This window comes from Emys orbicularis, chromosome 2 (genome assembly GCF_028017835.1).
Source record: "Emys orbicularis isolate rEmyOrb1 chromosome 2, rEmyOrb1.hap1, whole genome shotgun sequence".
Taxonomy (NCBI): Eukaryota; Metazoa; Chordata; order Testudines; family Emydidae; genus Emys; species Emys orbicularis.
The window spans coordinates 72110433-72124939 of NC_088684.1; the positions used below are offsets into that span (position 1 = coordinate 72110433).

At 44.9% G+C, this 14507-nt stretch overlaps 1 protein-coding gene across 1 annotated transcript in view; it reads left to right on the plus strand.

The window, feature by feature from the left end:
- The window catches only part of PXDNL (peroxidasin like), a 317299-nt gene that overhangs the window by 235802 nt on the left and 66990 nt on the right, over positions 1–14507 (plus strand). Inside the window, exons 16-17 of the mRNA XM_065398307.1 lie at positions 1327–1435; positions 9002–9159. Coding sequence (XP_065254379.1) covers positions 1327–1435; positions 9002–9159 — 267 coding nt within the window. The remainder of the gene's footprint in view (positions 1–1326; positions 1436–9001; positions 9160–14507) is intronic.

The window sequence follows — 14507 nt, forward strand, 5'->3', positions numbered from 1 at the left end:
TAAGGGGCTCCCATGCTTATTTTGTATTTGACAAAGGAGTGGTACAATCAGTTAAAATTTAAATACAAATGGACCTTTATCTTTTATAAGCCCCCCTCCCAAAGTAATAGTAAAGTGTATAGATTCTGTTATACAACTATAACAACTATCCATGCATATTATCTTCTATTTATTCTTTGTTTGTAGTGACGTCAATTGAGCATAATATATTGCATGTATTATCCCATATAAGATTGTCTGTGCTCTCTCATTTATATCCAAAGTAGCTTGTAGCTTTTTAAAAAATGCTGCTGTACGTTGTGTAGATTGGTCCACTGAGCAACCCGTAACTTCCCTCAGTAGATATTTTCTCCTGAGAAAGCACCACTTAATCTGAACTACCATTGTGACTAATTTACATGAGTTAATAACCTCATCAGATATCACTACCCTACTTTTTTCACAATGAACCTCTCATGTTGGAGAGCTCCACTATTTTCCTGGCTTTTACTAGGGAGCAAGGGCTAATTGGAAAATGGGTGAGATGATGGGAATGGACACACTCTCGCTTATTTTTCAGGGGTTTTGTAGTGTTCTAGAGATTGTCTGGGATGGAAAGGTTTTTACAAGTCCTGTTTATTTTACCTTATACCCTTCTGCCGACTCCCAGATGCTTCATTTTTATGACGCTAACTTCCTTTTTCAAATGTAACTTCGTAGTACTGATCCATGGTGAGGCTCCCTCAATATTGCCAGTCTGCTTTACTCTGACAGAACAGTGAGAGCATATGAACATGTGGCTCTTGTTTGATTATGTGTGCTGAGCGCCTTGCCCCAAAAATGAATTGTTCCTTAAAAAACAATGTTTATGGTTTCTTAACAATTGGGGTTTTGGGACCTCAGACTGGTTCCTTCTATGATGACCAAAATGTTGTTGAAAGCTCAGTGTACTTCGTCCTTGTGACCCTTTCTACTGAGATTCAATTTCTATTATGATTTTTGGGTGGCTCCTTCTCCTCTAAGAGTTGAAGTGAGACTCATTTCACAAAAGTCACTAAGCAGCTGTATGTTGATAACATTCTGTCATTACTAACCGGATCTGAACCAGTGATCTGAAGGTATCCTGTATCTCTTCACCAATTCTGAACATGCCAGCTAGGATTATTGTATGGAAGATAATTGCCTATTCTTTGCAATGTCTAATATAAATGTCAGGATTTACAGCTTTTTTTGTTCTTGTAAGGCTTGTCACTTTAAAATGCCAAATGTTATTAAATGCTATTTATATCACATAAATTTGAACTTTAAAAATGAGACATTTCTCAAACTATGGATTTTTTTCTGCAGTAACGCAAGGTAGACAAGCTGGTGATAACTTTGTTGAATCATCCATTCTCAATGCCATCCAAAAAGTTGACAGTGCAATTAACTCCACAAGAAGAAATTTGTTTTCGCAGTAAGAATTTATTTTATCTTTGCTCACAGAAATTGTTCATGTTTTTATTCTGCTTAACTTGTGGGTGTTTTTAAATTACAAAAAAAAAAATACTAGAGAGACAAGGTTGGTGAGGTAATATCTTTTATTGGATCAACTTCTGTTGGTGAGAGAGACAAACTTTTGAGCTTACACAGAGCTTAAAAGCTTTTCTCTCTCACCAACAGAAGTAGGTCCAATAAAATATATTACCTCACCCACCTTATCTCTCTAATATCCTGGGACTAACACGGCTACAACAATACTGCATTCAAAAAAGTGTACTGTAATTAAGTTGTCAAAACATATTTTTGCTTGTAGCCAGGACATGGTTTCTTAGCCCTGGTCTACACTACGAGTTTAGGTCAAATTTAGCAGCGTTAGATCGATTTAACCCTGCACCCGTCCACACGACAAAGCCATTTTTGTCGACTTAAAGGGCTCTTAAAATCGATTTCTGTACTCCTCCCCAATGAGGGGATTAGCACTGAAATCGACATCGCCAGGTCAAATTTGGGGTACTGTGGACACAATTCAATGGTATTGGCCTCCGGTAGCTATCCTAGAGAGCTCCATTGTGACCACTCCGGACAGCACTTTCAACTCAGATGCACTAGCCATGTAAACAGCAAAAGCCCCGGGAACTTTTGAATTTCATTTCCTGTTTGGCCAGCGTGGCGAGCTCATCAGCACAGGTGACCATGCAGTCCCAGAATCGCAAAAGAGCTCCAGCATGGACCGAACGGGAGGTACTGGATCTGATCGCTGTATGGGGAGACGAACCCGTGCTATCAGAACTCCATTCCAAAAGACGAAATGCCAAAATATTTGAAAAAAGGGCATGATGGACAGAGGCTACAACAGGGACCTGCAGCAGTGTCGCATGAAAATTAAGGAGCTCAGGCAAGTGTACCAAAAAACCAAAGAGGCAAACGGCCGCTCCGGGTCAGAGCCCCAGACATGCTGCTTCTATGATGAGCTGCATGCAATTCTAGGGGGGGCCTCTACCACTATCCCACCCCGTCCATGGACACCTGCAAGGGGGGAGTCTCATGCAAAAGGGATGAGGATTTGAGGGACGAGGAAGATGAGGAGGTGGAGGAGGAGGAGGATAGCGCACAGCACGCAAGTGGAGAAAGCATTCTCCCCAACGGCCAGGAACTGTTTATCACCCTGGAGCCAATACCCTTCCAGCCCTCCCAAGGTGGGCTCACGGACCATGAAGCCAGAGAATGCACCTCTGGTGAGTGTACCTTTGTAAATATAATGCATGGTTTAAAAGCAAGCGTGTTTAATGATTAATTTGCCCTGAAGTCTTGGGATGCATTCGCGGCCAGTACAGCCCTTCCTTTTAAATGGCCAACCCAATGGGTGCTTAGTATGGGAAAGGAGAGCGCTGCTGTTTGAAACCATTCCCACATGTTATGAAGGTTGAAGAAGGCGAAAGACTGTGGCTTACCATGGCTGCCTGCAAGCCGAATTCTCTTGCCCGGCCTTGCGTGTGTGATCTCTCACACCAAACTGGCAGGCCCTCAATATAAGGGGCAAAATGCGACCTTTTATCGAAAGCATATGTGCTATGTAATGTTAACAGCTTGGTTCACCATGAAAGAGTCTACCCATTGTCCTCTAAAATGTGTCTTTTTAAATACTACTCCCTTTTTTTCCTCCCACAGCTGCAAATGTTTCAACGCTCCCCCTATCATCTCCATCCCAGAGGCTAGCGCAGATAAGAAGGTGGTGTGACAGACCCAGACCAGTGGGGTACAGGAGTATGGTAGAGGGCAAATATACTGGTCACTGGATGAGTAGTTTTCTGTTCCCTGAGTGACCAGAGCAGGGGCTGCACTAGAGTAATCAGGAACCTGCTAGAACCAGTTAAGGCAGGCAGGCTAATTAGGACACCTGGAGCCACTTAAGAAGAAGCTGCTAGAATCAATTAAGGCAGGCTAATCAGGGCACCTGGGCTTTAAAAAGGAGCTCACTTCAGTTTGTAGTGCGAGTGTGAGGAGCTGGGAGCAAGAGGCGCAAGGAGCTGAGAGTGAGAGGGTGTGCTGCTGGAGGACTGAGGAGCACAAGCATTATCAGACACCAGGAGGAAGGTCCTGTGGTGAGATTAAGGAAGGTGTTTGGAGGAGGCCATGGGGAAGTAGCCCAGGGAGTTGTAGCTGTCATGCAGCTGTTACAGGAGGCACTATAGACAGCTGCAGTCCACAGGGCCCTGGGCTGGAACCCGGAGTAGAGGGCAGGCCCGGGTTCCCCCCAAACCTCCCAATTGACCTGGACTGTGGGTTCTTCCAGAGGGGAAGGTCTCTGGGCTGTTCCCCAACCCACATGATGAATCACTGAGGCAAGAAAATCCGCCAATAAGTGCAGGACCCATCAAGATAGAGGAGGAACTTTGTCACAGTGGAAAAAACACACTCACGATGAAATGTTCTCTGAGCTCATGCAGTCCTCCCACACTGAAAGAGCTCAGCAGAATGTGTGGAGGCAAACAATGTCAGAGTCCAGGAAAGCAAAAAATGAACACGAAGACAGGAGGGACAAGCAAGATGAGAGGTAGTGGCAGCGCGATGAGAGGAGGAAGGAGGCAGTAGCTGAGGCTACTGGGGGATCAAAGTGATATGCTCCGGCGTCTGGTGGAGCTGCAGGAAAGGCAGCAGGAGCACAGACCGCCGCTGCTGCCCCTGTGTAACTGCCCGCCCTCCTCTCCAAGTTCCATAGCCTCCTCATCCAGATGCCCAAGAATGCGGGGGGGGGGGGGGGGGAGGGGCTCCGGGCACCCAACCACTCCACCCCAGGGGACTGCCTAAGCAACAGAAGGCTGGCATTCAATAAGCTTTGAAGTGCAGTGTGGCCTTGTCCTTCCCTCCTCCCCTCATCCACCACGCCACCCGGTGCTTCCCTCCTCCCCCACCCCTCCCGGGCTACCTTGGCAGTTATTCCCCTATTTGTGTGATGAATTAATAAAGAATGCATCATTTTGAAACAATAATGTCTTTATTGCCTGTGCAAGCGGTGATCGAAGGGGGGAGGGCGGTTGGCTTACAGGGAAGTAGAGTGAACCAAGGGGGTGGGTTTTCATCAAGGAGAAACAAACAGAACTGTCACACCGTAGCCTGGCCAGTCATGAAACTGGTTTTCAAAGCTTCTCTGATGCGCAGCGCACCCTGCTATGCTCTTCTAATTGCACTGGTGTCTGGCTGCACATAATCAGCGGCCAGGCGATTTGCCTCAACCTCCCACCCCACCATAAACGTCTCCCCCTTACTCTCACAGATATTGTGGAGCACACAGCAAGCGGCAATAACAATTGGAATATTGGTTTCGCTGAGGTCTAATTGAGTCAGTAAATTGCGCCAGCGTGCTTTTAAACGTCCAAATGCACATTCTACCACCATTCTGCACTTGCTCAGCCTATAGTTGAACAGCTCCTTACTACTGTCCAGGGTGCCTGTGTATGGCTTCATGAGCCATGGCATTAAGGGGTAGGCTGGGTCCCCAAGGATAACTATAGGCATTTCAAAGTCCCCAACAGTTATTTTCTGGTCTGGGAAGTAAGTCCCTTCCTGCAGCTGTTCAAACAGACCAGAGTTCCTGAAGATGCGAGAGTCATGTACTTTTCCCCGCCATCCCACATTGATATCGGTGAAACGTCCCTTGTGATCCACCAGTGCTTGCAGCACCATTGAAAATTACCCCTTGCGGTTTATGTACTGGCTGCCAAGGTAGTCTGGTCCCAAGATAGGGATATGCATTCCATCTATTGCCCCACCACAGTTAGGGAATCCAATTGCAGCAAAGCCATCCAATATAACCTGCACATTTCCCAGAGTCACTACCCTTGATAGCAGCAGCTCAGTGATTGGGTTGGTTACTTGGATCACAGCAGCCCCCACGGTAGATTTATCCACTCCAAATTGATTGCTGACTGACCGGTAGCTGTTTGGCGTTGCAAGCTTCCAGAGGGCTATTGCCATTCGCTTGTGAACTGTGAGGGCTGCTGTCATCTTGGCATTCTTGCGCTTCAGGGCAGGGGAAAGCAAGTCACAAAGTTCCATGAAAGTGCCCTTACGCATGCGAAAGTTTCGCAGCCACTGGAATTATCCCAGATCTGCAACACTATGCGGTCCCACCAGTCCCAGGCCCAGAATCAGCGTTCCACGGCATGAACCTGCCCCATTACCACCATGATGTCCAAATTGCCAGGGCCCGTGCTTTGAGAGAAGTCTGTGTCCATGTCCTCATCACTATCGTGATTGTGTTGTTGTTGCCTCCTCGCCTGCTTTTGCAGGTTCTGGTTCTGCACATACTGCAGGATAATGCGCGGGGTGCTTACAATGCTCACAACAGCAGTGGTGAGCTGAGCAAGCTCCATGCTTGCCGTGGCATGGCGTCTGCAGGAGAGCAGAGTTGCAGCGGAAGCGGTGGATGACGACAGATGCCACGAGAATAGATATTTATACCGAATGACAAGAGGACCTGCAAGGTGGATTCGTGGCACCAGGAGAGCAGGAGAGCAGAGTTGCAGCGGATGCAGTGGTTGGATGACTACGGTTAGCAGTCCTACTGCACCATCTGCTGAAAGCAGTATGGCATCTGCATGGAAAAAAAGCATCTCTATCTATCACCTGGGCTCTCTATCACCATTCAACTGCCACCTGATTACTTTCTGTGGCTTACAGTTCTCTGAGTGCCTTCTTGCTAAGGGCTAATCTAGCCAGGAACTCTGTAGCCAAAGCTTTGGGAACAGGAGGAAAGAACCAAACAGAACATCCATAAAAAGTTAGCTTAGCCTTTCCTCCTTCCCTACAGGACAGGAACAAAGTGTCTGGTCCCTGTGCTTCCTCCATTGCGCAATGCAGAGGGGAGCAAAGTTGTAGAAAAAGCGGTTAAGTTATTAGAGGCTGTCACTGCTGCAATACAATACAGAAAAAGGGATTGACAGTGCTAACCCTGAGAAGTTTTCATTCCTCTGTGAGCCGTAGGCGTTTGTTTTCTTGGTGAAATCACTATCGTATAATTCCCTCCATGAATGGACAGTAACTGTATTATATTTCTTTGGCATTTAAGTGTGGAAGGTAAAGGCAATAATATGTTGTTGCAGTGTAGCTGGACACCGGAGCTCCTTTTTTCTTGTCAGTCATAAAGTTCAGGTCAATTCAGTCTAATCTTTGAATTTGGTGATAGCCTTCAGCCATTCATGGGTGAATAGTAGGCTATTCCTTTATTTGGAGGGGCAAGTAACACTGCTCTACAGCCAAAATGCTTCTGAAATAAATGTAGTCAAACTTTACTAATTCTGGGTCACTGAGAACGAAAATGATGCTTAAAATTGTTGATTGGCTCCAGTTTTCAAGATATGCTATTGGGTCAGTATATACGACCCTTGACTTGGGAATGGCGGAGGATAAGTGAGTTATAAAGGGAAGGGATCTCAATTTAAACCAGAAATGACTAAAATACATCTTTGACTGGATCTATGAATAAATCTATGACTGGGTTTGGACAGTACTTGCTTTTTAGGCAAAACAATGGATGATGCAATCTGAAGCTGGTATTGCGTCATACATGATATGAATTGCATCATGTTATTCCTAGAAGTCATGGATGATGCAATCATAATGAAGCTTACATCACTCTGCTGAACAAATTGCCCTATATCCGCTCTAGAAATCATAGTGTCGTGCTCTCTTATTTGTCAGTGTTTGATTTTGCAAAGGGACACATTTCTGTTTAGCCAAAGTGAGCAGAGATGCCTCGTACTTGTGTGAACAGTGCAGATAACTTCTGCTAGGTTTGTGGTGAAGTGACTTTTGCATCACAAAAGCGCAGTATAACCACTATGGTTAAGAAAGCCTATCACCTTTATTTTGGCTGCAAAATTGGAGATCAGGACAAGAGGTGGGCCCCACACATATTCTGCAACACTTGTGCAACAAATCTTCGCCAGTGGTTGAACAGGAAAAGGAAATCTATGCCTTTTGCAGTGCCAATGATTTGGAGAGAGCCAACAGATCATACCAGCAATTGTTACTTCTGCATGGTGCCTCCAGTTAGGAAAGGTGTGTCAAAGAAGAAAAAGTGGACTGTGCATTATCCCAACATTCCATCAGCTATACGCCCAGTACCCCACGGAGAAGGACTGCCGGTTCCTGATGCACCAGAATCATTCTCACTTGAGTCAGACGAGGAAGAGGAAGAGGATGAACCTTCTGGTCCTGAACCATCAATGTCACAGGACCCACATTTTCTCCCATCCTCCTCCTCTGAACCACACCTCATAACACAAGGTGAACTGAATGACCTTGTCAGGGATTTGGAACTACCCAAGAGTAAGGCAGAGCTGTTGGGCTCCAGACTACAGCAGTGGAATCTCCTGGCAGGTGATGTTAGGGTTTCCATGTTCCATGACCGTCAAAAGGATCTTGTCCCATTCTTCTTCATGGAAGGTGATCTTGTAGCCTGCAACAACATTGATGGTGTGATGGCAGCCCTCAACATCGTTCACGATCCAGATGAGTGGAGACTGTTCATTGATTCATCAAAGACAAGTCTTAAAGCTGTTTTACTGCATAATGGCAATGTTTTGCCATCAATTCCAGTTGGTCATGCAACAATGGAGAAACGCTATCAGGGCAAATGGAGCCCATCAATGCTTGCAGACTATTGCTGGACAGTGACAAGAGATGCTCCATTTAATGAATACAAGAGACAAGCCAAGAAGCGCCGAGTAGACACTGAATAGGACTAAACTATGTACAGAATAGTTTTTTGCCTTTTGTTTCATAATACATTTTATTTATATAACCCTTTTGCTGATTTTTAAAGTGTTACATAAACAGGACAGGTGAAATATTATCATGTAAAGCAACCATAAACACATGAAAAGACCTAGGTTTACAATTTATGATTAAAACTCTACTATCTACACAATATACATAGACATAAAATGTAAAAACTTAAATATCTTAGAAACAGTAGCCAATCAGTTGTTTTAATTGTCATATTTGAATTCAGCACATCAAAATACATAATAAATAGCACATTTTATCTCTGAAGCAGACGACTTCTCAAAAATTGTAGACAGTGTAATTGACACCATTTTCTTTCCAAATGCGTTTTTCCTTTAACAAAAGGGAAATCAGACAACTAGTCCAGAAAGGACGGTGTGGAGAAGGTAGAATGTTCTTTCCTTGAAAATACCGTAAATGTCTCTTTATGAGTTGGCTGTTGGAGAGTATGAGGGTCAGATGAGCAATAATATTTTCTGTGATATCCCACTGTAGAGTAGTGTTAACAATCCATGATTGCTTTGGCTTTGCTCTATAACATACAAAACACCCATATAAAGGGAGAAAATTAAATATTTTAATGCATATAGGTTTCTACACACCATCCGTTTAAGACTACTCTCTTGAAGCAGGCTAACTTCTTTGTGATTATTTTCAGATGTTGTATATCTACAGAGAAACTCTGGTCATATTTCTACACAGAAATTAGTTTTAATATATTGGTTTCAATAGGTCCTTTTCATTTCTGCAGGCGTCCCCGGACTCCAAATGATCTGTTGGCTCAATTCCACTATCCACGGGATCCTTTCACTATAGAGATTGCAAGAGCAGGAGAGATTTTTGAGCAAACACTTCAGCTGATACAGGAGCACGTTAAACAGGGTCTGCATGTTGATTTTGATGGAATAGGTGAGTATCAGTAAAAGCTAGTATCTTTTCACTTTGCAATGTATTGCTGTATCTCACCAGTGAAATTTGACCTGCAATAATATCTTATATTTATATTTTTTTTCATCCAGAAGGCATTATACAAAGCATTATACATAGTGTAATGCACCCAGGGTTTATACTGCACCTAGGGTTGGAAAATAGCCATTCTATTCTAGTACCACTGCACGACTTAGGACAAGAAGTGAAAAACCATTTATCTAGTTGAAACTATTGGGTGATTTTGGATATAACAAATTACCAGAGCTGGAAATTGACTGTAACACTGGACTTAACACTTCAACATTTTTGAAAAGTGCTTTAGTTACCACAAGTAATCAGGACCTTTCTTTTACTCTTGCGGAAGATGCCCCCTCCACAGGCACAGTTCCCCTTATATCATCGGGCATTGGATCAGAAATGACTTAAAGGCAAAGGTGGCATTTATTGAGTTTCTTATCAATGCCCCATAATGCAATAGGGAATTGCAGTAACAGAAGAACCATCTTTCAGATGAGAAATTATAAGGATAAGGAAACATTCCTACCCAACTTCTGCATTAATGTACTTACAGTGGTTGAAGCAATTTTCTTTGTATTCTTTGTATTCACTTGTCTATATTTCTTTGCCTGCAATTACATTTTTAAATACTTTTTGATATTGTCATGCTGTTCTAGTGTGAATTGCTCTTTGTTTTTATTCAGAATTCCATCTCTTTCTCTCTAATGGCAGTTGCATTCTACTGACTATATTATTAATTCACATTTCTTTATTAATGAAGGAATGTGACCTTTAGGGTTATTATACATTATATGTATTTAAAAAAAAATACAAAATCTTCTATTATTTCATAGGGCTCTTCCATTTTAACATTTCAGTTGCTATTGCGATATCAAAAATCAGCAAGTGGTATAAATTATGACTACGGCTGCAAGTTTCTCACAGAGGTTGCAGAAGTCACAGATTCCGTGACTTTGCGTAACTTCCATGAAATTCCACAGCTGCAGCGGCCCGTGTGGCTGACACCAGGGCCGCCCGAACAATTGGCACCCTGGAAGCAGCCAGCAGCAGGTCCAGGTCCTAGGCGGGGACTAGGGGGGACAGGAGGCTCCGCGCGCTGATCTCGCCCTCAGGCACCATCCCCCAGCTCCCATTGGCCGTGGTTCCCAGCCAATGGGAGTGCGGAGCCAGTGCTCAGGGCGGGAGCCCTGTGGTTCCCCCCTCTCCCAAGAGCCGGACCTGCTGGCCACTTCCAGGGCGCAGTGCAGTGCCAGGACTGGTAGGGACTAACTTGCCTTAGCCCCGCAGCACCACCGACTGGACTTCTAATGGCCCGGTTGGCAGTGCTGACCGGAGCCTCCAGGGTCCCTTTTCGACCAGGTGTTCCAATCGAAAACCAGACACCTGGCAAACCTCGCCCGGAGCAGTGGCCCCGGGGTGGCCACACCAGCCACTACTCGGCAGCCCCAGGCAGCTGGTCCTGAGACCCCACAGAACAGTGACCGGTGGAGTCAAAGAGTAAGAATTCAGACTCTGTTAAAGTATACAGATTTTGTTTTGAATTTCATTTTACAAATGGCTCTTTGGAGTATAATGATGACAGATGCACTCACTTAAATATTTTTCCCCACACAAATCCCTCATGATTGGGCTTTGCTTAGTAACTAGGTGAGGGTCAGGGAAAGATGGACTTTACTCCACAAACCACAGCTCCTCCTTGGCTGCTGCTCTAATCCTTTGGCTGCAATATTTGTTGTGACCCTACTGTACCAGCTGGGCTTTAGAAGTTTTTGGCAACTGGATCCACATATTTTCTGACCGTATGGTCACCCCGTTAGCCCATTGTGATCTGTGTGGAGCTGGTTAGGAGCTCAAGGCAGGACTAAGTATTATCTAGACCATTCCTGACAGGCGTCTGTCAAACCTGCTCTTAAAAATCCCCAGTGATGGAGATTCCGCAACCTCCCTAGGCAATTTATTCCAGTGCTTAACCACTCTGATAGGAAGTTTTTCCTAATGTCCAACCTAAACCTCCCTTGCTGCAATTTAAGCCCATTGCTTCTTGTCCTATCCTCAGAGGTTAAAAAAAAAAAAATTATCCCTCCTCCTTGTAACAACCTTTTATGTACTCGAAAACTGTTATCATGTCCCCTCTCAGTCTTCTCTTCTCCAGACTAAACAAACCCAATTTTTTCAGTCTTCCCTCATAGGTCATGTTTTTTAAACCTTTAATCATTTGTGTTGCTCTTCCCTGGACTTTCTCCAATTCGTCCACATCTTTTCTGAAATGTGGCACACAGAACCTGACATAATACTCCAGTTGAGGCCTAATCAGCGCGGAGTAGAGTGGAAGAATTACTTCTTGCGTCTTGCTTACAATACTCCTGCTAATGCATCCCAGAATGATGTTTGCTTTTTTTGCAACAGTGTTACACTATTGACTCATATTTAGCTTGTGATCCACTATGACCCCCAGATCCCTTTCCGCAGTACTCCTTCCTACGCAGTCATTTCCTATTTTGTATGTGTGCAACTGGTTGTTCCTTCTTAAGTGGAGTACTGTGCATTTGTCCTTATTGAATTTCATGCTATTTACTTCAGACCATTTCTCCAGTTTGTCCAGATCATTTTGAATTTTAATCCTATCCTCCAAAGCACTTGCAACCCCTCCCAGCTTGGTATCATCCGCAAACTTTACAAGTGTACTCTCTATGCCAGGGGTCTCAAACACACGGCCCGCAGAGTTATTTCCTGCAGCTGACAAGCTCCCCTCCCCCACCGCCCTCCTCCCCCCCCAGCACGCTGTGTCCCTGCTCCTCTTCCAACCTTCAGGCACAGTTGTTTGGCGATGCTTAGTGCTTTCCAGGGGGGAGGAGTGGGGAGCCGTGCACTGCGGGGAGGAGGCGGAGAAGAGGCAGGGCAGGGGCGGGGATTTGGGAAAGGGGTTGGAATAGGGGCAGGGAGGGGGCGGAGTTGGGGTGGGGACTTTGGGGAAGGGCTTGGAATGGGGGTGGGGGAAGGGATGGGAAGAGGCAGGGCAGGGGCACGGGGCCTCATGGAAGGGGTGGAGTGGGGGCAGGGCCAGGGGCGGGGGGGGTGTCAGTGATGCGGCCCTTGGGCCAATGTACTAGCCTCATGTGGCCCTCGTGGTCATTTGAGTTTGAGATCCCTGCTCTATGCCATTATCTAAATCATTGATGAAGATATTGAACCGAACCGGACCGAGAACCAATCCCTGCGGGACCCAACTTATTATGCCCTTCCAGCAGGACTGTGAACCACTGATAACTACTCTCTGGGAACTATTTTCCAACCAGTTATGCACCTACCGTATAGTAGCTCCATCTAGGTTGTATTTCCCTAGTTAGTTTATGAGAAGGTCATGCGAGACAGTATCAAAAGCTTTTCTAAAGTCAAGATATACCACATCTACCACTTCCCCCCCATCCACAAGGCTTGTTACCCTGTCAAAGAAAGCTATCAGGTTGGTTTAACAAGATTTGTTCTTGACAAATCCGTGCTGACTGTTACTTATCACCTCATTATCTTCTAGGTGTTTGCAAATTGATTTCTTTATTATTTGCTCCATTATCTTTCCGGGTACAGAAGTTAAGCTGACTGGTCTGTAATTCCCCAGGTTGTCCTTATTTCCCTTTTTATAGATGGGCACTATATTTGCCCTTTTCCAGTCTTCTGGAATGTCTCCTGTCTTCCATGACTTTCCAAAGATAATTGCTTATGGCTCAGATATCTGCTCAGTCAGCTCCTTGAGTATTCTAGGATGCATTTCATTAGGCCCTGATAATTTGAAGACATCTAACTTGTTTAAGTAATTTTTGACTTGTTCTTTCCCTATTTTAGACTCTGATCCTACCTCATTTTCATTGGCATTCACTATGTTAGATGTCCAATCGCCATCAACCTTCTTGGTGAAAATCGAAACAAAGAAGTCATTAAGCACCTCTGCCATTTCCACATTCTCTGTTATTGTCTTCCCCCTGTGATACAGGAGGCCCACGGAGCAGTGGTAGAGTGATAGAGGGGAAATATATAAGCCCTAAGCTAATTAGGAAGTGGTTTCCTGTAGACTAGGGAGGGTTGCTACAGGTTAATTGGAGCACCTGTAGTCAATTAAGGCCATGTCAGGAACCTAATAAAACCCCCTGCTTAAGGCAGTCAGGGGAGGAGGAGGAAGGAGAGCGGACTGGAGCTTGGAGGTGTGTTGTGAGATTTGAAAGACCAGAGAACCAAAGTAAGGAAGACCCTGCCCCGGCAGGGCAGGGAAACTCCCCCCTCCCCCACCCAGCATCTAAGGACCGAGGATAACCCCACCCAAGGGGGAAAGAGGGTAAGAAACCCACAGGGTTGTGAGGAGCAAACCCAGACCCTTCCCCACTTCCCTCCTCTACCACCTTCCCAGGCCACTAGCGGGGCCCTTGGTACCTAAGAGCAGGGGCAAGGGGTGGCGTCTTAGCCCCCCCGCCCCCCAAGAAAAGTGCGGGACCCACCATATGAACATCGGCCATCTTGTCACACACCCCTCATTGACCCTGTCCTTGGTCTTCCTCTTGCTTCTAATGTATTTGTAGAATTTTTTTTTTTTGAGCACGCAGTTCAGGTCTTGGGTATCTTGCCCTTATCCATCTTGGAGTGCAATTCTGTCCCTTTATGTCCCTAGCTAGATGGATCTCATTTTGTGCCTTGGCCTTTCTAATTTTGTCCCTACATACTTGTGTTATTTGTTTATATTCATCCTTTGTAATTTGACCGAGATTCCACTTTTTATAGGACTCTTTTTTTTGAGTTTTAGAACATTGAAGATCACTTGGGAAGGTGCAGTCCCCTGACTCAATTACTCTATAGTGGGTTTCCTTCACTATGCAGTGAAACTACCAAAAGGGAAGCCGTAGGTGAATTTCACCCATACAGAGCTGGGTAGAAAAATACTCACCATAGGGTACATTAACTGTTTCCCTGAATTTTATTACTTTGACTCACCAGGAGTGCTGAAGAACACTTCGAGTCATTGTAACAAATCAAGGCATTTTGTGAATAATGTAAAAGGTGATAAAAGTGCATCTGGGTGGCAGAATACAAGAGGGAGCTGGCATGTGTTTAATGAGGCAATGTTCTCCATTCTAAGAGCTTGTTCTAGTCCAAGAAATGCAGAAACATGATAGCATGCTGCTAGCACTTGACTAATGGAATCTTTTTAGCAAACTTGTAATCTCTTTCTCTCTGTAAACAACGATGCTTCTTGTTTCCTGTTTTTGATTTGTTCACCTAAAACACACTTTCTCTTTTCTCCACTTGGTTTATTTTTTTCCCAT